Source organism: Coregonus lavaretus (genome assembly GCF_964263955.1).
Source record: "Coregonus lavaretus genome assembly, chromosome: 21".
In the NCBI taxonomy this organism is placed as follows: domain Eukaryota; kingdom Metazoa; phylum Chordata; class Actinopteri; order Salmoniformes; family Salmonidae; genus Coregonus; species Coregonus lavaretus.
Window position 1 is genome coordinate 3,394,576 of NC_140008.1, and position 24,977 is coordinate 3,419,552.

Sequence of the window (24,977 nt, forward strand, 5' to 3'; positions counted from 1 at the left end):
TCTCTCATGTGGGGAAAACTCAACAGCGCGCACCACCAGGTAAAATATATGCAGATCATGCATGACGTGTCACCGGTCAAATTTGACTAATTATCATTCATGATTCACAGTGAGAAATGTGAGTTACAAACATTTGTACATAATGTTGAGGAAAAAAAAGTCACACATGCGCAGAATGTGATGCGGAACTTCAGTTCTGGTGAAAAGGGATCCAGGGGGGCGGGACGGGGCCAGACAGAGCGGTTACCTACGAATCCGCAACGGCCAATTATATAAACTGCTACTATTAAAGGGGCAATATGCAATTCAAACAATAACAAGAAGAGAGAAATTAAACCACTCTCAAATGTATAGACGGCTATACAGTTTTAGTTTACAATTACGTTATTCACAAACAATGGAATAAAACAAGTTTATATTTCGCTTTTGATGGGCTATGACAGTTATATTCTTCAAGAATCAATGGGTATATCATCCATTTAAAAATCCAAAAATGGGTGTAGCAATCACAGATTACGCACTGAAATCTGCAATATTGATTACCTATTCCGATACATTGATGTCAAAATGTCACAAGAACCATAGTATATTATTAGAAACAAAATTAGGCTGGATAAGAGCGTCTGCTAAATGACGTAAATGTAAAATGTAGACAATAGATATGCACTCACTCACTCACCAACGTTTTATTATGAGCTGTTTCTATACGGATGTTATTGAATGCAACAAACTGGCTACCTACCTGTCATTTCCAGAGATCCTCTCACTGACAGAAATAAAATAAATCTATATTTTGTTTTGCCAATTATATTTTCATGAATGTGTCTGTCATTTCAAGATGTAGCCAATATTCACCTAAATATATTGAAACTATAGACAGTATTTTCAGCCGGACCTTGACTTCGCTTGTTGTTCCACCGGAGGAATTTGAATGCTGCACAACTTGGCAGCCGTGTCGATGGAGGAGCACGAAGTACAAGTGGGCACAGTTTTATCATAAATATCGCGTTTAAATAACAATTGCCCTTAAATAAATTGTATGCTTCACATCGGCACAACACGAAACCAATATATCAACTGCAACAGCGTTGTAGTTTGAGGTAATTATGATTGTTTTAGCTAACGTTACATGGACTTTTCTCTGCGACTTTTCCCAGCTCGCTACCTAGCTGTTAGCATTACCAAGCTCAACAGTCGAGATCCTCTGTCCGGTTTTGGTGTGTTAAAATGTGCAATAATGCTAAGTATTTGTAACTAACAGCTGGTTGTTAGTGTGGGTGCGTTTGCAACATAGTGTAGAGTGTCCAATCAAACACGCATCTTTTGACCAATGGGTCAAATAATATGATAATTGTGTAGATAACGCTAAGAAAACCAATGGTCCAAAACCTCATGTCTATCAAAATCTTTTCAAAAGTTTTGTTTTTACGCTGGTAGGATGACTAGAATTAGGGTGACTACATCAATGGAGGCTAGAGGAAAAAAGTGGTCAAAAATCTGGATTCTGTGCAAGATTTACAGTAATTAGGGTGACTGGCAGGCTCACTTTCCCGTCATCTTTCTAATCGAATCCGCAGGACATAAAACGATATGGAGGTCAAATTGATATTAATTTAGACATGACGGGTAGTATTTATATATTTTAGTATACGGTTTTCATATTAATTCGAAATTCTTGTTCTTTTTCCGAAGATTACTCAAAAACAATCGTATTTGTGAAATGTCAGCGGAGCACTGAGCGTTTTATTTCAAAGCCTTTTATATTTAATTCAGCTCGTGTGATGCTAATTTAGGTGTTTGCGACTCGCGGAAACAACTTTGAAGACGACAACCACAAGATGGAAAATCCTCAAGTTTTTACGAGAAACCTACAACGATGAGAAACCTGCATCGATGGCAAGAGTTACGGATGTATTAGGTTACGAAATCTGACTTTTTGGATATAGTGCTAATGATATGTTAGAGAGAGACCCCACTGAACGATTCAGAAAATTTAATGATAATATCTGTCTTGGTAAAATGTATTTTGTAACATAAGGAAGTGACATTTCATCACCAAAGCGTGTTTTCACCCACTGGACACCATATAGTGTTAGCACATACTTTCTAAACCCAGCGGCGCAACATCCCGAGAACCGGGAACGCTTGCAAAACAGATCAAACAGACCAGGCCGGGAATTGAGAAGTAAATTATATAAGCGTTTTTTCCCTTTAGTAGTTAATTTTCTCAATCTAAAGGCACAACCTAGATTCGAGCCAATGGCTTAAGTGTCAATCAAATTGACGGTACAGTTGAAACCGGGGTTCATCCGTGAAGAGAACACTTCTCCAGCGTTCTTGTGTCCATCAAAGGTGGGCATTTGCCCACTGAAGTCGGTTACGACACCGAGCCTCAGTCAGGTCAAGACCCTGGTGAGGACGACGAGCACGCAGATGAGCCAGTCAGGTCAAGACCCTGGTGAGGACGACGAGCACGCAGATGAGCCAGTCAGGTCAAGACCCCGGTGAGGACGACGAGCACGCAGATGAGCCAGTCAGGTCAAGACCCTGGTGAGGACGACGAGCACGCAAATGAGCCAGTCAGGTCAAGACCCTGGTGAGGACGACGAGCACGCAGATGAGCCAGTCAGGTCAAGACCCTGGTGAGGACGACGAGCACGCAGATGAGCCAGTCAGGTCAAGACCCTGGTGAGGACGACGAGCACGCAAATGAGCCAGTCAGGTCAAGACCCTGGTGAGGACGACGAGCACGCAGATGAGCCAGTCAGGTCAAGACCCTGGTGAGGACGACGAGCACACAGATGAGCCAGTCAGGTCAAGACCCTGGTGAGGACGACGAGCAGATGAGCTTCCCTGAGACAGTTTGTGCTGATATTCTTCGGTTGTGCAAACCCACAGTTTCATCAGCCGTCCGGGTGGCCGGTCTCAGACCATCCCGCCGGTGGAAAAGCCAGATGTGGAGGTCCTGGGTTGGCGTGGTTACACGTGGTCTGCGCTTGAGGCCGGTTGGACGTACTGCCAAATTCTCTCAAATGACTTATGGTAGAGAAATTAACATTAAATTCTCTGGCAACTGCTTTGGTGGATATCCCTGAAGTCAACATGCCAATTGCACGCTCCCTCAACTTGAGACATCTGTGGCATTGTGTTGTGTGACAAAACTGCACATTTTAGTGGCCTTTTATTGTCCCCAGCACAAGGTGCACCTGTGTAATGATGATGCTGTTTAATCAGCTTCTTGATATTCCACACCTGTTAGGTGGATGGATTATCTTGCCAAAGGAGTAATGCTCACTAACAGACATGTAAACAAATTTGTGCACAACATTTTAGAGAAATACGCTTTTTGTGCGTATGGAAAATTTCGGGGATCTTTTATTTCAGCCCACGAAACATGGGACCAACACTTTGCATGTTGCGTTCATATTTTTATTCAGTATATGTAGCTCTCTACCTTACCAATAATAAGCATATTCTACCCCTCTTCTCTCCCTCACAGCCATGGCAGCGTTGTCGGAGGAAGTGCTGCTGGTGGTGAAGAGGGTCCGACAGAGGAAGCAGGATGGGACACTCTACCTGATGGCAGAGAGGATAGCCTGGGGACCAGAGGGGAAAGACCGTTTCACAGTCAGCCACCTGTATGCTGACATACGCTGTAAGTACTGAGTACCAGGCTACCGGCAGAACAGCTCACACGACACTTTGGCTTGGCTCAGTGTTGTGAAAGGGTAGTCTATCTGTACTGCGCTGGTCTGGCTACCCCCCCCCCCATAGTCTCTGAAGCCATGCTGGAAAGGACAATGTGAACATTTTCAAGCACGGTGCTGTGAAAAGGGTAATAGAGGTTCATTGCTATGATTGGTTGATGATAGTTGTAAGACCTAGGCCTTTTCCCTGTTCAGGTCAGAAGATCAGCCCAGACGGCAAGGCCAAGATTCAGCTGCAGTTGGTCCTCCACACGGGGGAGAGCACCAACTTCCACTTCTCCAACGAGAGCACTGCCCTGAAGGACCGCGATGCAGCCAAGGATCTCCTCCAGCAGCTGCTGCCCAAGTTCAAGAAGAGGGCCAACAAGGAACTGGAGGAGAAGAACAGGTGGGTAGTATTCACCAGAAACTAAACGGAACCAAACAGGGAGAGACTTACCTGAATTTGTCCATTAGAAAGACTTCTGTTCGATGCGAAACGTTTTGCGATGTTGTACGACTAATGAATACACCCCAGATCTCCATCGTTTCAACATAACGGAATGATTCCAGAGCAATGCCACTTAGCCTTAACTAGATTGCAACAACAACAACAAAATAGCCAGCTAATATTTACTTTTGCTTACATGCTCTTATAACTTGGATCATTTCTGACTACAATATGTTATCAACCAAAGGCTGTTTGTGATGTATTGTTTTTCCCTCCCTCTCTAGAATGTTACAGGAAGATCCGGCGCTAATATTTACTTTTGCTTACATGCTCTTATAACTTGGATCATTTCTGACTACAATATGTTATCAACCAAAGGCTGTTTGTGATGCATTGTTTTTCCCTCCCTCTCTAGAATGTTACAGGAAGATCCGGCGCTAATATTTACTTTTGCTTACATGCTCTTATAACTTGGATCATTTCTGACTACAATATGTTATCAACCAAAGGCTGTTTGTGATGTATTGTTTTTCCCCTCCCTCTCTAGAATGTTACAGGAAGATCCGGCTCTGTTTCAGCTTTACAAGGATCTGGTGGTGTGTCAGGTGATCAGCGCTGAGGAGTTCTGGGCCAATCGGCTGAGCGTAAACAACGTGGACCACTCCCTCTCCAACAACAAGCAGGAAGTGGGCATCTCGGCAGCCTTCCTGGTGAGCTCGGCAATAATAGTGACTGTGTCCCCAAAATGGTCAAAAGTAGTGCACTATATAAGGAATGGGGTGCCATTTGGGGACAAAACCAATGTTTCCCAAAACGGTCAAACTGTCCCCGTGTCCCGTTTATCCTGTCTTTCTGTCCAGCACATGCTGACACCAGTCCGATGCTTTCCAATGTGCAGGGACTGCTGCACTATTGCACAATTCTGGAGAAAACAGATTGTTTTGGGACACAGGGAGTGTGAATGGTGGAGGATGGATAAAATGGTGATATCTGTGTGTTATTTCAGGCGGACATCCGGCCCCAGACAGATGGCTGTAACGGCCTGAGATACAACCTTACCTCTGACATTATCGAGTCAATCTTCAGGACGTACCCTGCAGGTAAGATACCTCCCCTTCTCTGTCATGGAAACCAATGGGAAGAGTTGACACGACGTTGTCACTTCACCTACTTGGTGATCGACCCGTAATGATTGGCCGTGCATGCTAGATGGGACTTTGGGCCCTGTTTGAATACCTTTCCAATAAATGTATGCATGCATGACTAAGTCGCTTTGGATAAAAGCGTCTGCTAAGTGGCATATATCATTTAAATTATATACACTGAGTGTACAAAACATTAGGAACACCTTCCTAATATTGAGTTGCACCCCATTTTGCCCTCAGAACAGCCTCAATTCGTCGGGGCATGGGATTCGAAGTTGTCGAAAGCGTTCCACAGGGATGCTGGCCCATGTTGACTCCAAACTGTTGAGCATGGAAAAACCCAGCAGCGTTGAAGTTCTTGACACAAACCGGTGCGCCTGGCACCTACTACCATACCCCGTTCAAAGGCACTTAAATATTTTGTCTTGCCCATTCACCCTCTGAATGGCACAAATACACACACACAATCCATGTCTCAATTGTCTCAATGCTTAAAAATCCTTCTTTAACCTGTCTCCTCCCCTTCATCCACACTGATTTGAAGTGGATTTAACAAGTGACATCAATAATGGATAATAGCTTTCACCTGGTCAGTCTGTCATGGAAAATGCAGGTGTTCCTAATGTTTTGTCCACTCAGTCTTTCATCCTCACTAGGTTATTCCTGATCTGTACATTATTGGATAAGGGAAGGTATCCAATCAGATCAGTGATTACATAAGATGTATTTTTTTTTTTTACGTATTCAAACAGGGCCATGTTTTTTTTTGTTTTTAGCATCACACCAGTGTCCTATCTTGTCGTTGACAAACTTACCGTTTCCTCCCAGTGAAACAGAAGTACGGCGAGAACGTTCCTCATAACATGACAGAGAAGGAGTTCTGGACGCGGTTCTTCCAGTCCCACTACTTCCACCGAGACCGCATCAACACGGGCCTGCAGGACATCTTCTCCGAGTGTGCCAAGCAGGACGAGAAGGGTAGAGACACTGGGCTTATAAAAACCTTTATTCACAAGGTTATCTTATTGGTAAAGCCTCCATCTTCTACACCTGAAGGGAGTGATACCTACATGTTGATGCTGTAATGATTAGTGTCTGTTTTTTTTAATGATGCGCATTTGCATATTCTGCAGGACTGAAGTCCATGGTGGTCCAAGGAGTGAAGAACCCAATGGTGGACCTGCTGTCACTGGAGGACAAGTCGTTAGATGAGGTGACGTTACGTTATTGGGTACCTTACACCATTAGGAACCAAACAGGATCTACCTGAATTTGTCCCAATAGAAATTCTTGATTTTGTTACAACTGTTTTTGCTAATGGATACATCCCTGGGTTGTGTTCATTAGGATGCACTGTAGCAGTGCCTAAAATGTAACACCTGCCAAATGCATTGGTGGGTAAGATATTTCACCAGCCATGTTGGCGGTGTTGGTGAGGACTCCTTGGTGCTCGCATTTCACTTTCACATTTATAGGAGAATAAATGCTGCACTAGCTGTTTTCAAAGTGTTTCTGACGTTTTTTTTGTTTCATAGCTGGTAAATTGATCCACAAAGTCAAAAGAACTACAAATCCTATAGCCCATCCCACCTCGCACTGCAGCACTGCCTGGCTGGGGGCTGTGTGAAGACCTGAGGAAAGATTCATTTTTAGAAGCACAGGCATAAAAGTTGGAAATTTACTTGAAACACCACAAAAGTCTAAATGAAGTGAGACTTTGTCCTTTGCGTTTCTTGGCTAAATGTATAATCCGGGGATCATTTCTGTATTTTTTTTTTAAGTAACATATCTTGAAAACTTGATTGCTGACAAGCAAAATATTTGGGGGACTATGTCAACAATGGACTAATGAAACAAACACCAAAATAAAGTTTTTGGATGTAGTTTTCCTTTAAGTGTGAGTGAATACAGTATGGCGTTAAGCCACCAGGTCACTCCTCTACTACAACATACTGGATCTACAGCACACAATCCTGCGTGTGTCTCTTCAGTCCCCGCTCTTCCATAAGGTGTACTTTTATCTGTTAAAAAAAATAATAATCTGATTTTACTGCTTGCGTGAGTTACTTGATGTGGAATAGAGTTCCATGTAGTCATGGCTCTGTGTTGTACTGTGCGCCTCCCATATTCTGTTCTGGACTTGGGGAATGTGAAGAGACCTCTGGTGGCATGTCTTGTGGGGTATGCATGGGCGTCTGAGCTGTATGCTAGTGGTTTAAACAGACAGCACGGTGCATTCAACATGTCAATATGTCTCACAAATACAAGTAGTGATGAAGTCAATCTCCTCTACTTTGAGCCAGGAGAGATTGACATGAATATTATTGTTAGCTCTCATGTACATTTAACGACCAGCCGTGTTGCCCTGTTCTGGGCCAATTGTAATTTTCTTAAGTTCCTCTTTGTGGCAGCTGACCACACGACTGAACAGTAGTCCAGGTGCGACAAAACTAAGGCCCGCAGGACCTGCCTTTAGTTGAGGTTTAGTTAATGATTTGTCTCAAATACAAAGCTTTTTCGTTTTTGAAATATTTAGGACTAACTTATTTCTTGCCACCCGACTGCAGCTCTTTGTTAATTGTTGCAATGAATTCACTTGCTGTGGTAGCTGATATGTATAGTGTTGAGTCATCGGCATACATAGACACACACGCTTTACTCAGAGCCAGTGGCAGGTCATTTAGTAAAGGGGCCTAGACATCTGCCCTGGGGAATGCCTGACTCTACCTGGATTATGTTGGAGAGGCTTCCATTAAAGAACACCCTGTGTGTTCTGTTAGACAGGTAACTCTTTATCCACAATATAGCAGGGGGTGTAAAGCCATAACAAGAACACAGATCAACAGAAGAGAAACAGCAACAGAACACAGATCCTTTTGGTTCAGATAATACCTCACTGTTTCACTCCTTTTTTTTTGTTGCCTGTTTCACAACCAAAGTTTATAATCTTCGGACAAAACGCATGTGGTATTTTGTTGGAGAGGTTGTGAGCATTCATTCACATTCTAATGCTGCCTGCCAGCTTACCATCCCCAATTCTTAACCTTAACCATAAGGTGGGAATACAGTTGGTCCTCTGTGGCTCAGTTGGTAGAGCAAGGGTCGTGGGTTTGATTCCCGCTGGGGCCACCCGTGTGTAAAATGTATGCACACATGACCAGGTGGCTTTGGATAAAAGCGTCTGCTAATGGCTTATTATATTATTCAGTATGTCTCTGTCCAGGGTTATGGGTCGAACTCCACCTTCTATGTCCAACACTCATCACTGTCCTCTCTCCAGGGTTATGGGTCTAATGCCACAGCACCGTCTACGTCCAACACTAACAAGACCGTGAAGGAGAACAGTAACTCCGCCATCATCAAGAGGTTCAACCACCACAGTACCATGGTGCTGGCAGCAGGTTCCGGAAAGAAGGCGTGAGTTGATGATTTTAAGTACTTTCTTTCTCAAAAGTGATCTTCACTGCGGACCCGTGTGCTAACCTAGTGGTCTGTCTGTTCGGTCTTCATAGGGATGCTCCTAACGATCAGGCCTGTGAGACTAGCAGTACTGATGGAAACTCTAGGGACTCAGACTTCTTCCAACCACCCATTAAGAAGGTATGGTAATATCTCTGTTATTGTGAAGGCAAATCATTCAAGGTAAAGGCTCGCTTAGCGCTGAGCTTTATAAATATACTGAACAAAAATATAAAACGCAACAATTTCAACGATTTTACTGAGTTACACGGGGGGTATGAAAAATAAATAAAATAATGTATGCACTCACTAACTGTGTAAGTCGCTCTGGATAAGAGCGTCTGCTAAATGACTAAAATGTAAATGCAATATATGGAAATCAGTCAATTGAAATAAATTCATTAGGCCCAATCTATTGATTTCACTTGACTGGGAATACAGATAAGAATCAATTGGTCACAGATACCTTTAAAAAGTAGGGGCGTGGATCAGAACCAGTCTCTGGTGTGACCACCATTTGCCTCATGCAGTGCATCATATCTCCTTCGCATAGATTGATCAGGCTGTTGATTGTGGAATGTTGTCCCACTCCTCTTCAATGGCTGGGCGAAGTTGCTGGATATTGGCGGGAACTGGAACACGCTGTCGTACACGTCGATCCAGAGCATCCCAAACATGCTCAATAGGTGACATGTCTGGTGAGTATGCAGGTCATGGAAGAACTGGGACATTTTCAGCTTCCAGGAATTGTGTACCGATCCTTGCGACATGGGGCCGTGCATTATCATGCTGAAACATGAGTTGATGGCGGCGGATGAATGGCACGACAACGGGCCTCAGGATTTCGTATTGGTATCTGTGTGCATTCAAATTGGAATCAATCAAATGGAATTGTTCGTTGTCCGTAGCTTATGCCTGCCCATACCATAACCCCACCGCCACCATGGGACACTCTGTTCACAATGTTGACATCAGAAAACTGCTCACCCACACGACTCCATACACGTGGTCTGCAGTTGTGAGGCCGATTAGACGTACTGCCAAAAGGCGGCTTAAGGTAGAGAAATTAACATGAAATTCTCTGGCAATAGCTCTGGCGGACATTCCTGCAAACAGCATGCCAATTGCACGCTCCCTCAACATTTGAGACATTTGTGGCATTGTGTTGTGTGACAAAACTGCACATTTTAGAGTGGCTTTTTATTGTCCCCAGCACAAGGTGCACCTGTGTAATGACCATGCTGTTTAATCAGTTTCTTGATATGCCACACCTGTCAGGTGGATGTATTATCTTGGCAAAGGAGAAATGTTCGCAAACAGGGATGTAAACAAATTTGTGCACAAAATTTGAGAGAAATAAGCCTTTTTGTACGTATGAAACATTTCTGGGATCTTTTATTTCAGCTCACGAAACATGGGACCAACACTTTACGTTTTTTATATTTTTGTTCAGTGTACATTATGAGCATTGACACAGTAAAAGCATTCATCTCACTGCTATGCCTCTGCTATAGGCACTCACCCTTTATGATGGTACAGAGAACCATACAATGTGCTTGCTTTCCAAGATGAGTTGGCACTTTTGTTGTTAAAGCTGTGGTGGGATATTTCAGGTGAAAATACAAGACGTCGTAGAGTACGAGGACCTTCACAAGGAGAACGGGAGGAAGACAGTCGCTCTGAACCTCAAGAAGTCTGACAGGTGGGTTGTATATCACTGAGTGGGTGCTCTGCTCTGTCTGGTGTGGTTGTTCATGGACATCATACTTTGGAACTAGTATGCTCTGGTTCTTTCTCTACCCCTGGTTCTTTCTCTACCCCTGGTTCGTTCTCTACCCCCTGGTTCTTTCTCTACCCCCTGGTTCTTTCTCTACCCCCTGGTTCTTTCTCTACCCCCTGGTTCTTTCTCTACCCCCTGGTTCTTTCTCTACCCCCTGGTTCGTTCTCTACCCCCTGGTTCGTTCTCTACCCCCTGGTTCTTTCTCTACCCCCTGGTTCTTTCTCTACCCCCTGGTTCTTTCTCTACCCCCTGGTTCGTTCTCTACCCCCTGGTTCGTTCTCTACCCCCTGGTTCTTTCTCTACCCCTGGTTCTTTCTCTACCCCTGGTTCGTTCTCTACCCCTCGTTTTTAACTGAATGCATCCAAATAGTCGACTGTGTTCTCTCCATGGTTGGAGTCGAATTGAAGTCAGTCAATTCAGGAAGTTAATTTAAATTTCCATTCAATAATTTAAAAAATGACATATATTTTCAACGATTTTCTCAAACTGAAAAGTAGAAGCTATTTAATTCTAAATTTGTGCAATTCTTTTTTTAAATCACTTCCTGAACTGACTGCCTTCAATTCTAATCACTTCCTGAACTGACTGCCTTCAATTTGAATTGACCCCAACCCTGGTTCTCTCACATACTCTCTAGTGATGGGAAGTTCGGCTCTTTTTACAGTTTACCCCCCCCCCCCCCCACCACCCGTCGTTCAGTCCCAAAAAACGAATTGTTCGACTAATTTCGTTCATTTGAGTCAGTTAATGCCCAGAGAGCACGCAGGATGCCCCACCGGTGAACGATAAAACTTTGAGTCATGATTCTAAAAGCCTCTCGTTCACATGGCCTTCACCATAAGGGGCTTACTGGAGCTGTCATTTGTGACTGAGAGATGATTATTTATTGATACATTTGAAACAAGGTCTAGTTGTGGCCGCAACCAGACTAGATTGTGAACAACTCTTGGCGGAATGCATTGCTTGACTGCTGTGAGAGTGATGAGCACAATATCGTTCGCGAACTGCAGCCCCCCCCCCCCCCCCCCAAATGATTCGTGCTTGAGTTTGTTGAGCAGAGGCTGTGTATGTTTCGGTTCTACAAAGCTGCGTCCATCATAACATTCAGTAATCAATTAGTTGCGTTCATTGCACCATGCGATCACTTATCAGTTCTAAACAAGTATTTTTCTTCTCCTGCCACATGATCTATTTCCCCTCGCGCCAGTTGCTGGTTACGGTACGTCTCCAGAGCCTCTTGAGTACGTATTTAATCCCGCTGTAGAATTCGTTGCGGCCAGCATGTCAAACAAACAACTAAAATGAACAAGTCACTGGGGAAAAAGGAAATCATGACTGGAGTCAGTAAAAAGAGTAGTTAAAATAGAATGACTTGTTCGCCAACTGCACATCACTAATACTCTCATGGTAATGTCTGTAAATTACGTCTCTGTTCTTCCAGGTACTCTCATGGTAATGTCTGTAAATTACGTCTCTGTTCTTCCAGGTACTCTCATGGTAATGTCTGTAAATTACGTCTCTGTTCTTCCAGGTACTCTCATGGTAATGTCTGTAAACTACGTCTCTGTTCTTCCAGGTACTCTCATGGTAATGTCTGTAAATTACGTCTGTTCTTCCAGGTACTCTCATGGTAATGTCTGTAAATTACGTCTCTGTTCTTCCAGGTACTCTCATGGTAATGTCTGTAAATTACGTCTCTGTTCTTCCAGGTACTCTCATGGTCCTGTGCCTCTCCTGCCCCAACAGTACACCACCAGTCAAGACATCATCAACTCTGTCAACTGTATAAAGCATGAAATAGCCAGCTACAAGCCCTGCCTTACTCAGGTTAGATACCACTCCGCTAGTCAGCTACAAGCCCTGTCTTACTCAGGTTAGATATCACTCTGCTAGCCAGCTACAAGCCCTGTCTTACTCAGGTTAGATATCACTCTGCTAGCCAGCTACAAGCCCTGTCTTACTCAGGTTAGATATCACTCTGCTAGCCAGCTACAAGCCCTGTCTTACTCAGGTTAGATACCACTCTGCTAACCAGCTACAAGCCCTGTCTTACTCAGGTTAGATACCACTCTGCTAGCCAGCTACAAGCCCTGCCTTACTCGGGTTAGATATCACTCTGCTAGCCAGCTACAAGCCCTGTCTTACTCAGGTTAGATACCACTCTGCTAGCCAGCTACAAGCCCTGCCTTACTCGGGTTAGATATCACTCTGCTAGCCAGCTACAAGCCCTGTCTTACTCAGGTTAGATACCACTCTGCTAACCAGCTACAAGCCCTGCCTTACTCAGGTTAGATATCACTCTGCTAGCCAGCTACAAGCCCTGTCTTACTCAGGTTAGATATCATTCTGCTAGCCAGCTACAAGCCCTGCCTTACTCAGGTTAGATACCACTCTGCTAGCCAGCTACAAGCCCTGCCTTACTCAGGTTAGATACCACTCTGCTAGCCAGCTACAAGCCCTGTCTTACTCAGGTTAGATATCACTCTGCTAGCCAGCTACAAGCCCTGCCTTACTCAGGTTAGATACCACTCTGCTAGCCAGCTACAAGCCCTGCCTTACTCAGGTTAGATATCACTCTGCTAGCCAGCTACAAGCCCTGCCTTACTCAGGTTAGATATCACTCTGCTAGCCAGCTACAAGCCCTGCCTTACTCAGGTTAGATACCACTCTGTTTCTCCACTAATCTCTGAAATCCAGAACTAAAATCTTGCGTTATTGCGTCAGAGGCTCGATTTAGGTTCTAGGGAGGAGAGGTTGAGAGAAAGATACTAAAGTATGTTTGTTTGTTGAATTCTGTTTATTTGTTCGAAAGGTATTTTTACCAGTTGTGATCCTCCCTTTACAGGTGATGTCCAGCAGTACAGCCAGTTGTGCCATCGCTGCCCTCTCCCCAGGGGGTATTCTCATGCAGGCGTTAGCACAGCAAGCCATTAACCGTGAGTTTACTGATGCCATTTGTTCAAATTTATTTACCTAATGAGTAGATTTAAAATCTGGCTCGCCTATTAGGATTGTGCTTCATCATCTGATGAAGAGGTTGGAAGACGTTAGTTTTGTAAATGCACCCACCCAGTCAGTCAGGCGTCGGCCATTTGTCAGTCAGTTATCTGTCATCAGTCAGTCGGTCAGCCGTCACTCATTCGTCGGTCAGCCGTCAGTCAGCCATCCGTCAGCCAGCCATACATCAGCCAGCGGTCAGTCATCCGTAAGTCAACCGTCAGTTGTCCGCCAGCCGTCAGCCGGTCATCATGAATCGATTTTCTGACCAATGCATGCTACATTTGGATCGGTTTGGGGTCCGCAGACCGACGCAGTCTTAACTGAAACATTTTAATTGGGGACTGATGCGTATCGGTGAATCGTTACATCCGCCGGTCGTCCGTCAGTCAGTCATCAACACAGATGTTCTCTTATGTTGTGTTATTGCTTGTTTCTTGGTTACAGAGATGGTGCCCAGTGACGTCCAGGGGGAGCTGAAGCATCTGTACACGGCTTCTGGGGAGCTGCTGAGACACTTCTGGTCCTGTTTTCCTGTGAACACACCCTTCCTGGAAGAGAAGGTGACTACTGCTTGAAGGGGCAATCTGCAGTTCAAACAATAACAAAGCTGCTACCCCACCACTGTTTTGATAAACAGTTGAGGAATATCGCTGGAGAAATGTTAACCACTCTCAAATCCTTTTACCATCCATCTACTGCCTACTGCAACCCTAGGTCTATAATCGTGTGGGCTGTCAGTACAGATGTAATGATTCACCGATACGCATCGGTCCCCGATTCAAAAGTTTAAGATGGTACTGCTTCGGTCCGCGGACCCCAAACGATCCAAATGTAGCATGCATTGGTCAGAAAATCGATTCAAACATTAGGAATTGCTGATTCACGAAAATGTTCTGTTCATATTACTTTTTTTGTACCTTTTGAAAAATGTATTTTGTGACAACTGGTGCGTCCCCTGTGGGGTGTCTCTGATCTGGTGGGGGTAGATGTCTAGTCTCCATTATGACTCTAATCTGGTAGTGGGGGGGTAGATGTCTAGTCTCCATTATGGCTCTAATCTGGTAGTGGGGTGGTAGATGTCTAGTCTCCATTATGGCTCTAATCTGGTAGTGGGGTATTAGATGTCTAGTCTCCATTATGGCTCTAATCTGGTAGTGGGGTGGTAGATGTCTAGTCTCCATTATGGCTCTAATCTGGTAGTGGGGTATTAGATGTCTAGTCTCCATTATGGCTCTAATCTGGTAGTGGGGTGGTAGATGTCTAGTCTCCATTATGGCTCTAATCTGATAGTGGTAGTGGGGTATTAGATGTCTAGTCTCCATTATGGCTCTAATCTGGTAGTGAGGTGGTAGATGTCTAGTCTCCATTATGGCTCTAATCTGGTAGTGGGGTGGTAGATGTCTAGTCTCCATTATGGCTCTAATCTGGTAGTGGGGTGGTAGATGTCTAGTCTCCATTATGGCTCTAATCTGGTAGTGGGGTGGTAGATGTCTAGTCTCCATTATGGCTCTAATCTGATAGTGGTAGTGGGGTATTAGATGTCTAGTCTCCATTATGGCTCTAATCTGGTAGTGGGGTATTAGATGTCTAGTCTCCATTATGGCTCTAATCTGGTAGTGGGGTGGTAGATGTCTAGTCTCCATTATGGCTCTAATCTGGTAGTGGGGTGGTAGATGTCTAGTCTCCATTATGGCTCTAATCTGGTAGTGGGGTGGTAGATGTCTAGTCTCCATTATGGCTCTAATCTGGTAGTGGGGTGGTAGATGTCTAGTCTCCATTATGGCTCTAATCTGGTAGTGGGGTGGTAGATGTCCAGTCTCCATTATGGCTCGGATCAGGAGGGGGGTAGATGTCCAGTCTCCATTATGACTCTAATCTGATAGTGGGGTGGTAGATGTCTAGTCTCCCTTATGGCTCAGATCAGGTGTACATACATAATTTACACACTCACAGTCCGCTCGGACAGATCCAGGCCACACACACACACAGCCAATCAAATGCATTTATAAAGCTCCTTTTTACATCCCCATATGTCAAAGTTCTTATACAGAAACTAAGCCTAAACCTCAAAAGAGGATCCAGAGAGGCTCCAGCCCAGAGGCTCAGACGGCTCCAGCCCAGAGGCTCAGACGGCTCCAGCCCAGAGGCTCAGACGGCTCATGAGCTCCATCAGCAGCAGATTTTAATGTAGAATGGAAAATGTGTTTATGCAACAAACGGAAAATGTATGTGTTTATGCAACAAACGGAAAATGTATGTGTTTATGCAACAAACGGAAAATGTGTGTTTATGCAACAAATGGAAAATGTGTGTTTATGCAACAAACGTTAGTGCGTCAAATCGTATCGCATCAATCCGTTCTCTAATCAAACCGAATTGCACCGACTTGTTTAAAAGTCATATTTATCGTTCCTGTATCGTATCGGAGCCTGTGTGTCTAGATACGCATTGAATCATCTTGGAGGGAAAAGATGCACATCCCTTGCTGTCGGTCATTGCATCCATGGGTCAATCTATGAATTTGATTTCATTCTTACTTCCCTTTCTATGACCTTTCAAAGCAGGAAGTGAAGGCCAGGGCAGGAAAAACTCATGACAATAGAGCCGGTAACGCTGGGCCCCCATGTAGCTCAGTGGGTAGAGCATGGCGCTTGCAACGCCAGGGTTGTGGGTTCGATTCCCACGGGGGACCAGTATGGAAAATGTACGCACTCACTAAACTGTAAGTCGCTCTGGATAAGAGCGTCTGCTAAAATGACAAAAATGTAACTCTGTTGCCGGTAACTCTTGCACGTCTTTTCTCCTGTGTGTATCAGGTGGTGAAGATGAGGGCCAACCTGGAGAGATTCCAGATGACCAAGCTCCGCCCCTTCCAGGAGAAGATCCAGCGTCAATACTTGAGTACTAACGTAAGGCCCCAGCCTAGAGACTCATCATTTTTTCTAATCGGGTATCTAATAGTGTTAATACTAATAGTATGAGACCTTTTTTTTTTAAGAATACAATTTCTCCAAGTGCTATAGGGAGGTCCTGTCTGGATTAGTTGGTAGAGCACGGCAGGGTTGTGGGTTTGATTCCCAAATCTGCTGCACCCATATGAAAAATGTATGCGTTCATGACTGTAAGTCGCTTTGGATAAAAGTGTCTGCTAAATGGCATATGTTAAAAATAATACTATAGACTACCTTTTTCAAAGAGCACCTTGCATACTCAGTCTACAGAGTTTTTATTTTATTTTTAAAGACTAACCCTTGAGATAGCTCCAGCATATTATCTCTTCTTCCGCTCAGAATAAGATGCCTTTTGTTTTAAATCTCTCCCACAGCTTACTGGTCACCTGGAGGACATGTTTCAGATGGCCTACAATAAATTCCACGCCTGGCAAACACGTCGGATGATGAGGAAAACCTGAGAGGAGAGAAACGAACGGATGGCTTGTCAGAGAGAATGGAAGGATGACAAAAGAAAGAAAGAATGAATGAATGAATGAACGAGTACAAGATAGATGGCCCTTAGCCTAACCTACCAGGCTGCTGTGACAGAGGAGAGAGTCCCAGGGGGTGTCACTGTGTCTGTGTGGTGGGATGAAGATCCAGGCGGTGCTGCTGCTAGCCTGCTAAAAACCCCACAGTTCCGGCAGAAAGACAGACTAACTCACTGGATCTCAATCACAAATTACTCTTAATTAGTTTCTTTTTTGTTTTTGCATTTTCCTCAATGAATGGGAAGATGTCGCGGGATCATGACTCTCCGATTTATAAGGGTTGAACGAACATAGACAAACGTTTTAAATTGTATAGAACGACCAAACTTCAGACGGGAAGTCGAAAGGAACTCAGGAACTGAACAGACAATGTCAAATAATAATACATTTTATAAGCAAAAGGACTGTGATGTGAAGCTAAAGACCTAATGTGGGATGCTTTTATCAGTACACACTCGTAGTACAGAGATTTAAGGGTGGCGATGGAGAGCTCAATACAGATACTATTCCCTATATAGTGCACAACTTTTGACTAGGGCCTGATTGGCTCTGGTCGAAAGTAGTGCACTGTACAGGGAATAGGGTGCTATTCGGGAGGGAGACCATGACTCTGCCCCAATCACACTTTAAAACTGCACTGGTATGTAATGTCTGTTCTGTTTACAGCTGCACTGAAGACAAAGTGTCTGGATGTTACTCAAACATTAAAGTGAAATATTCATGCTTTTTTTGTTTATTCTGTCTGACTGGTTTTAGCTCGTTTCTTTTAATGTGTGTTCAGTAGTTGGTGAGGCTGTTTTTTTTTTATATGATCTATTATGGGTGGAAAGTGTGGGATGAAGTTGCCCCTAGACACCGATCTGAGGTCATATTTGCTTTTTCCCCACTAGTGGTTAAGGTTAGGATTTGGGAAGGGGAAACTACACCCCAGAGCTGGGTTCAACCTGAAGGATTCCATGTTGTTGTCGTCTAAATTCTTCAGAAATCCACAACCGTCAGAATGAAGACTAGGCTCTATAGCCTAGCCTGGTTACACCAGAGTGAATGTGTTGTGTTCAGTCTGGTGGGTTAACCAGGCTATAGGCTCTCGGCACCAGAGTGAATGTGTTGTGTTCAGTCTGGTGGGTTAACCAGGCTATAGGCTCTCCGGCACCAGAGTGAATGTGTTGTGTTCCGTCTGGTGGGTTAACCAGGCTATAGGCTCTCCGGCACCAGAGTGAATGTGTTCAGTCTGGTGGGTTAACCAGGCTATAGGCTCTCGGCACCAAAGTGAATGTGTTGTGTTCAGTCTGGTGGGTTAACCAGGCTATAGGCGCTCCGGCACCAGAGTGAATGTGTTGTGTTCAGTCTGGTGGGTTAACCAGGCTATAGGCTCTCGGCACCAGAGTGAATGTGTTGTGTTCAGTCTGGTGGGTTAACCAGGCTATAGGCTCTTATCAGGGCCCGTATTTACAAACTGTCTCAGAGTAGGAGTGCTGATCTAGGATCGGATGTATTATGATCTGATCTCAGAGTAGGAGTGCTGATCTAGGATCGGATGTATTATGATCTGAGGGAGAAAAAAAATAAGTAACCTGCACACTGCTCTTTATTAAGCTTTACGTATCGGCCTTCGTCGGAGCAGTGTGCGGGTTTTTTTTTTTCCCCTCATGTTATTCGATTGTTACCAGGCGCCTGCAACAAATATAGCTCAGATGTGCGAGTGCCTTTTTTTGAATTTTGATTCATTATGACCTAAAATGCAAACTGATCCTAGATCTGCAGTACTACTCTGGGAGGTTTTATGAATCGAGATGTAGCTCAGTTCGTAGAGCATGGTGTTTGCAACGCCAGGGTTGTGGGTTCGTTTCCCATGGGGGGTATAAAAAAATAAAATAGTAATGTATTCACTAACTGTAAGTCGCTCTGGGTAAGAGCGTCTGCTAAATGACTAAAATGTAAATGTAAAAATGAGAGAAGAAGAAAAAAATGCTCTGTAAAGTAGTGTTTCTCTCATGGTGGTTTGAGTTTACACAGCGCTTAGTTTGGGTTAACGCTTGACAGCCTCTTTGTCATAGAGATGGAGCAATGTTTAATCTCGGTGACATCACCTAGCGTGGAGGAATCCAGTCGGCTGTCATTCCACTCCCCCTGGAGGAGTGGAATGTTAGAACATTTACATTTACGTCATTTAGCAGACGCTCTTATCCAGAACAAACCAGGTTCTGGATTTCATGCTAGAGATCACTATCACCTCAACCTTTTAGACTTCTTATCTGTGCTACATGCCTCAGTATGGGATCACTTAAATCCCTAGTGTGGCTAATGATTAGGGGATTTATCCCAAATGGCACCCTATTCCCTACACAGTGCACTACTTTTGACCAGAGTCCTATGGGCCCTGGTCAGAAATAGTGCACTACATGGGGAATATAGTGCCGTTTGGGATGCTGGGATGCACACTTATCCTCATCTCTTGTTAGTGGGCTATTTTGGTGTGCGCTGCAGAGGATGTCTTGGGCATCTTCTCATGTTTCAATCAATAGAGGGTTGCTAATGGACTGCACCACTACCCAACACTGGCCCGTGAAGTGTGCCTGCGCCACTGGAAATAGTGCACACTCACAGAAATAAAATGCAGGGGCTTTAATTCTATTCCCATGAGCCTAGAACACTGATTTATTATAAAGGTCTACATATATGCTTACACATAGTGAACTAATCACCCATGTCTTATTCTACACACTGACAATGCATCACGCAGGGATTTTTCCTTTTTTATTTTAGGTGACAAACTAATTGCCATGGTTACATTAATTTAATAACTCGGGGATTCATGTTTCATGTCAAGTAATTTTTTTTGGTACTGAACAGTCTGGTAGTGTAGTAGGGACAAACCTCCTTGAAAGACTAAAAATAAAATAGTACCAGTAAATAGAGACTTTTCAGGAAGTGTCCGAGGCGGAGGAGTCGACAGTTCATTCTAGCTAGAAAGTAAACAACTAGTTAGATACACAGCTAAGGGCATGAACGGATATAAGGACATGAACGGATAGCAACTGTGTATCACGAAGATTGGATCGCGATTCAAACTGCGGGACTGTAATGCCTGGTAAGTTTGTCACAAAACTAAACAAACGATTGCCTAGCCGCTAACGTTAGCTCGTTAACTTTCCCTACCTATGCAAGCGAGAGAGCTGGCTAGCTCGCTAATTAACGTTACCTATCTAAAAACAATAACATTTGATAATCGACGATGGTCAGTCAGCCACAAAGCTGACTAGTCAAAAACAAATAAACTGAGGTTAGTTTGCGTTTTTCACATTAGATCGCGAAGTTATGCGATTTTCCATTGTATCTGGAGGCACTTTCCCCCCTACGCAGGGTCCCGTGATGCCCAGTCATCTATTCATACCACCTACCGACACCAAAGTTTACAAACGCTTTCACATCGAGACAAAATTAGTTACTTTCAGATGGCCAACTAAATCCAAGCGCGGTTGACTAAAATACCATGTAAAGTGAACAAACCTAACTTAGTCTACAAGTTTTACTTTCATTATCTAGCTGCGGCAACTGCCTGCATTGTTGGAATGTGAAAGTTTGTTGTCAAGTTATTTGCAGTGAGCTGTCAAGATGGTGATTCAACGTGATTTACAGCAAAAAAACCTTTAGCTTAGTTTTTCAGAGATGAAACTGTTTTGGCTGATGATACATTTCTCAAAAAGGTGTGCCCTAATATGCATTCGTCCTTTTTACAGTTACCCTTTTTACTCTTGGTAGGTAGTGGGGGAAAGTGAAGTCATGATGTTTCAATTTGAGAGTAAGGTGGTGAGAGTCATATGACAAAACAAGGCAGCTGAGGTTTGGCAGACACTGGTAGGGCCCTATAAAATCTCTGTTGCAAAAACGCGGACGGAATCCAGACATTAAAACGGAATTAAACAATATTCAAAAATGTATTGGAATTTAGTAGGAAATAAACAATGTATTTAACATTTTCTTGCAACTTTCTGAAACGGCTCAGGAATGCCCCTGTCTGTATGTGTGTGTATGTCTAGTCTACACCTTGTGTGGCCGTTAACTATAATGATACTAATGATAACCGTCTCGTCCGTCTGCTGGTAGATGGAATGGCTTCCCCAAAAACCTTCTCAATTCATGTTAACTTGAAAGTAGCCTATTTGTACGTGACTAGTATTACTAGAGAACGTTGGTTATGTAATTATTACCCCAGAATGTATGTTATTCCAGAAGACAATTCGGACGGGATGAGTTTTTTTTCCCAAACTGCCCCTTGTAAATCTTTATTTTTTTTGTTTTCTAAAAGTTTAGGTCAGTTGTGTGCTGCTTTGCGATCTATTAACAGCAAGGGTTGATTTAAATATGCGCAGTATTTTTTTATGGTGCATTTGCAATATTCAATTAATACGCACAAAACATAGAAACACAAGCCTTCACTGTGAAAGTTGATACATGTAGGCCGTTCATATCTAGTTTATGCGCAGCACTTCGTTCAATTTAGCGAATCAGTTATTGTTTTCTTTCTCAAACCGAGAGCAACACCTGTCAATCTCTGACATTATCTCTCAAAACACAGGGACGTCGATTCGCACGGGACTAATATTATCAGAGGAACTTGGGAGTTCGCCAAAAAAAACTGTAGGTTATTCTGGCTGGAATTGTTAGTCTCCTGCCATGTAAGAATTACTGCCGTGGCAGATTCGGACGGGATTTAAATTAGAGATGTGGTGTTTTGTGGTCGTGCACATAATTACATTACCCGACCTCCCACAGTAAAACTAATCTCGGGATGGGATACATTTTACTGGGCAGGTAATGTAGATATGTGCGCGAATAAAACCACATCCGTAATTTTAGTCCCGTCCGAATTTGCCTTGGCAGTAATTTTTACTATTATCCCAGCCCTAAAAACCTACAGTTTTTCGGCAAACTCCCAGGTCCTCTGATAATACTTATCCCGTGCGAATCGTCACCCCTGTGTTTTTAAGGGATATTACAGAGTTTAACAGGTGCTTCACCCAGTTTGGGTAAGAACATGGGGAACAAATTGATACTTAAAACAAAGTGTTATGCAGGTAGCCTACAGCTGAATGATTTGTTTTGTCACATATCTAGAGCCATACTTCTCTTTTTAAAAGATGAAGTGGACGATATTGTGCCAATGAATTGATAAATTGCCAAATGCGTCAGTTATTTAAATGTCTGCATACGTTACAGTTCATGGTTCTTATTGATATGCATTATTTAGACTTTCTCCGAACTGAAGGCCATTATGCCAATATTAGGCTATCCCTAGACATTTTAAATATTTTCACGCCTTGGAGAGCCTCCAGGTTTCATAAAGGTCCATTTTGAATGAGGGGAGAAAAAAACATTTACAGGGGCAGTTTGATAAAACTAATCCCGTCTGAATCATCCACTGGAAAAACATTTACATTTTTTTCCATTTTAGTCATTTAGCAGACGCTCTTATCCAGAGCGACATACAGGAGCAATTAGGGTTAAGTGCCTTGCTTAAGGGCACATCGACAGATTTTTCACCTAGTCGGCTCGGGGATTAGAACCAGCGACCTTTCGTTACTGGCTCAACGCTCTTACCCACTAAGCTACCTGCTTATTACTGGGGTAATAATTACATAACCGACGTTCCATAGTAATTCTAGCCCCGTGTGAATAGGGCTTTGGGCTGTAATACCTGGCGCAAATGAGCCATTTATAACGGTTTGTGTTCTTAACATCTGGCACATAATAACAGCACAATTGCCAGAAAATAGCCTAACATTAGTTTTTTTTATGTTCATCCAAGTGTTTCTTGCTCATAGATTTCGAGATCCTCTGTCCTACTTTCATCACTCAAACTCTCCTATATAGTTATGCACATGCGCAGAGGGGATTTATTTACAATTATAAACCTCCTTCTAAGCCCCGAATGCTGATTTGGCTGAAAGCCGTGGTATATCAGACCATATACCATGGGTATGACAAAAAATATTTTTTACTGTTCTAATTACGTTGGTAACCAGTTTGTAACAGCAATAAGGAACCCCGGGGGATTGTGGTATATGGCCAATATACCACGGCTAAGGGCTGTATCCAGGCACTCTGTGTTGCCTCATGCTTAAGAACAGCCCTTAGCCGTGGTATATTGGCCATATACCATACTCCCTTGTGCCTTATTGCTTAATCATAGCAGTCAACCAAGTTAAATCGAAATCCATTTATGGAAAATGATCTAGCAAGTTTAATTAGATCAAATTATATTTTCTCTTGCGACATATTCAAATTCCTTTATTATGTCATGTCATAGCTCTCAATGTTTGTTTTTTTAGCCCACACTAGGTAGCTGAGGGTTAGCCAACACGAGGTAGCTGAGGGTTAGCCCACACTAGGTAGCTGAGGGTTAGCCCACACTAGGTAGCTGAGGGTTAGCCCACACTAGGTAGCTGAGGGTTAGCCAACACGAGGTAGCTGAGGGTTAGCCCACACTAGGTAGCTGAGGGTTAGCCAACACGAGGTAGCTGAGGGTTAGCCCACACTAGGTAGCTGAGGGTTAGCCAACACGAGGTAGCTGAGGCTAGCTGAGGGTTAGCCAACACGAGGTAGCTGAGGGTTAGCCAACACGAGGTAGCTGAGGGTTAGCCCACACTAGGTAGCTGAGGGTTAGCCAACACGAGGTAGCTGAGGGTTAGCCCACACTAGGTAGCTGAGGGTTAGCCAACACGAGGTAGCTGAGGGTTAGCCCACACTAGGTAGCTGAGGGTTAGCCAACACGAGGTAGCTGAGGCTAGCTGAGGGTTAGCCAACACGAGGTAGCTGAGGGTTAGCCAACACGAGGTAGCTGAGGGTAGCTGAGGGTTAGCCAACACGAGGTAGCTGAGGGTTAGCCAACACGAGGTAGCTGAGGCTAGCTGAGGGTTAGCCCACACTAGGTAGCTGAGGGTTAGCCAACACGAGGTAGCTGATGGTTAGCCAACACTAGGTAGCTGAGGGTTAGCCAACTCTACGCAACTAATGAATGAGGAGCAGACAGCAGGCTAGCTGAGCTGCATCTTTACAATTTATACAGGATGATACATTTCTCAGATTAAATGGGCCTAGCTACAACAAAACAGTGTTTTGTCTCTGCATTCTGTATGACAGAATTACATTTTGGTTTGATTAGACCCTGATAGTCAGTCTTCTAGAAATGCCATTCTCTCTCTCTAATTTCCTCCCTTCTCACTCCCTCTATCCCCTTCTCTCTCTCTCATTCCCTCCCTCCTCCTCACTCCCTCTATCCCCTTCTCGCTCTCTCTCATTCCCTCCCTCCCTCCTCCCTCCCTCTATCCCCTTCTCTCTCTCTCTCATTCCCTCCCTCCCTCCTCCCTCCCTCTATCCCCTTCTCTCTCTCTCTCATTCCCTCCCTCCCTCCTCCCTCCCTCTATCCCCTTCTCTCTCTCTCTCATTCCCTCCCTCCCTCCTCCCTCCCTCTATCCCCTTCTCTCTATCCCCTTCTCTCTATCCCCTTCTCTCTATCCCCTCCCTCTATCCCTCCTCCCTCCCTCTATCCCCTTCTCTCTATCTCATTCTCTCTATCCCCTTCTCTCTGTCCCCTTCTCTCTATCCCCTCCCTCCCCCCTCCCTCCTCCCTCCTCCCCCCTCCCTCCCTCCCTCCCTCCCTCCCTCCCTCCCTCCCTCCCTCCCTCCCTCTATCCCCTTCTCTCTCTCTCTCATTCCCTCCCTCCCTCCTCCCTCCCTCCTCCCTCCCTCTATCCCCTTCTCTCTCTCTCTCATTTCCTCCCTCCCTCCTCACTCCCTCTATCCCCTTCTCTCTCTCTCTCATTCCCTCCCTCCCTCCTCCCTCCCTCCTCCCTCCCTCTATCCCCTTCTCTCTCTCTCATTCCCTCCCTCCCTCCTCACTCCCTCCATCCCCTTCTCTCTCTCTCATTTCCTCCCTCCCTCCTCCCTCCTTCTATCCCCTTCTCTCTC

General features: G+C 44.3%; 2 protein-coding genes across 6 annotated transcripts in view; both read left to right on the plus strand.

Annotated features, from left to right (window-relative positions):
- The first annotated feature begins 936 nt into the window (after window positions 1-936).
- On the plus strand, window positions 937-17,729 carry gtf2h1 (general transcription factor IIH, polypeptide 1). Of its 2 annotated transcripts, XM_084185537.1 has the most exons (15): window positions 937-1,100; window positions 3,500-3,655; window positions 3,903-4,095; window positions 4,685-4,847; window positions 5,144-5,237; window positions 6,111-6,260; window positions 6,416-6,495; window positions 8,563-8,699; window positions 8,795-8,882; window positions 10,355-10,443; window positions 12,232-12,349; window positions 13,368-13,458; window positions 13,967-14,082; window positions 16,339-16,431; window positions 16,848-17,729. In XM_084185537.1, the coding sequence occupies exons 2-15, from the start codon at window positions 3,502-3,504 to the stop codon at window positions 16,932-16,934; spliced, it is 1,653 nt and encodes a 550-aa protein (XP_084041663.1). In that variant the 5' UTR covers window positions 937-1,100; window positions 3,500-3,501; the 3' UTR covers window positions 16,935-17,729. The 2 variants fall into 2 exon arrangements, with proteins under 2 accessions (XP_084041663.1, XP_084041664.1); XM_084185538.1 differs by lacking the exon at window positions 13,967-14,082.
- A 2,196-nt stretch (window positions 17,730-19,925) lies between these two features.
- hps5 (HPS5 biogenesis of lysosomal organelles complex 2 subunit 2) overlaps window positions 19,926-24,977 on the plus strand; it is a 36,625-nt gene continuing 31,573 nt past the window's right edge. For all 4 annotated transcript variants that reach the window (XR_014614914.1, XR_014614915.1, XM_084185532.1 and 1 more), the window contains exon 1: window positions 19,926-20,097. The gene's annotated coding sequence lies outside the window, so the exon portion shown is untranslated. The remainder of the gene's footprint in view (window positions 20,098-24,977) is intronic.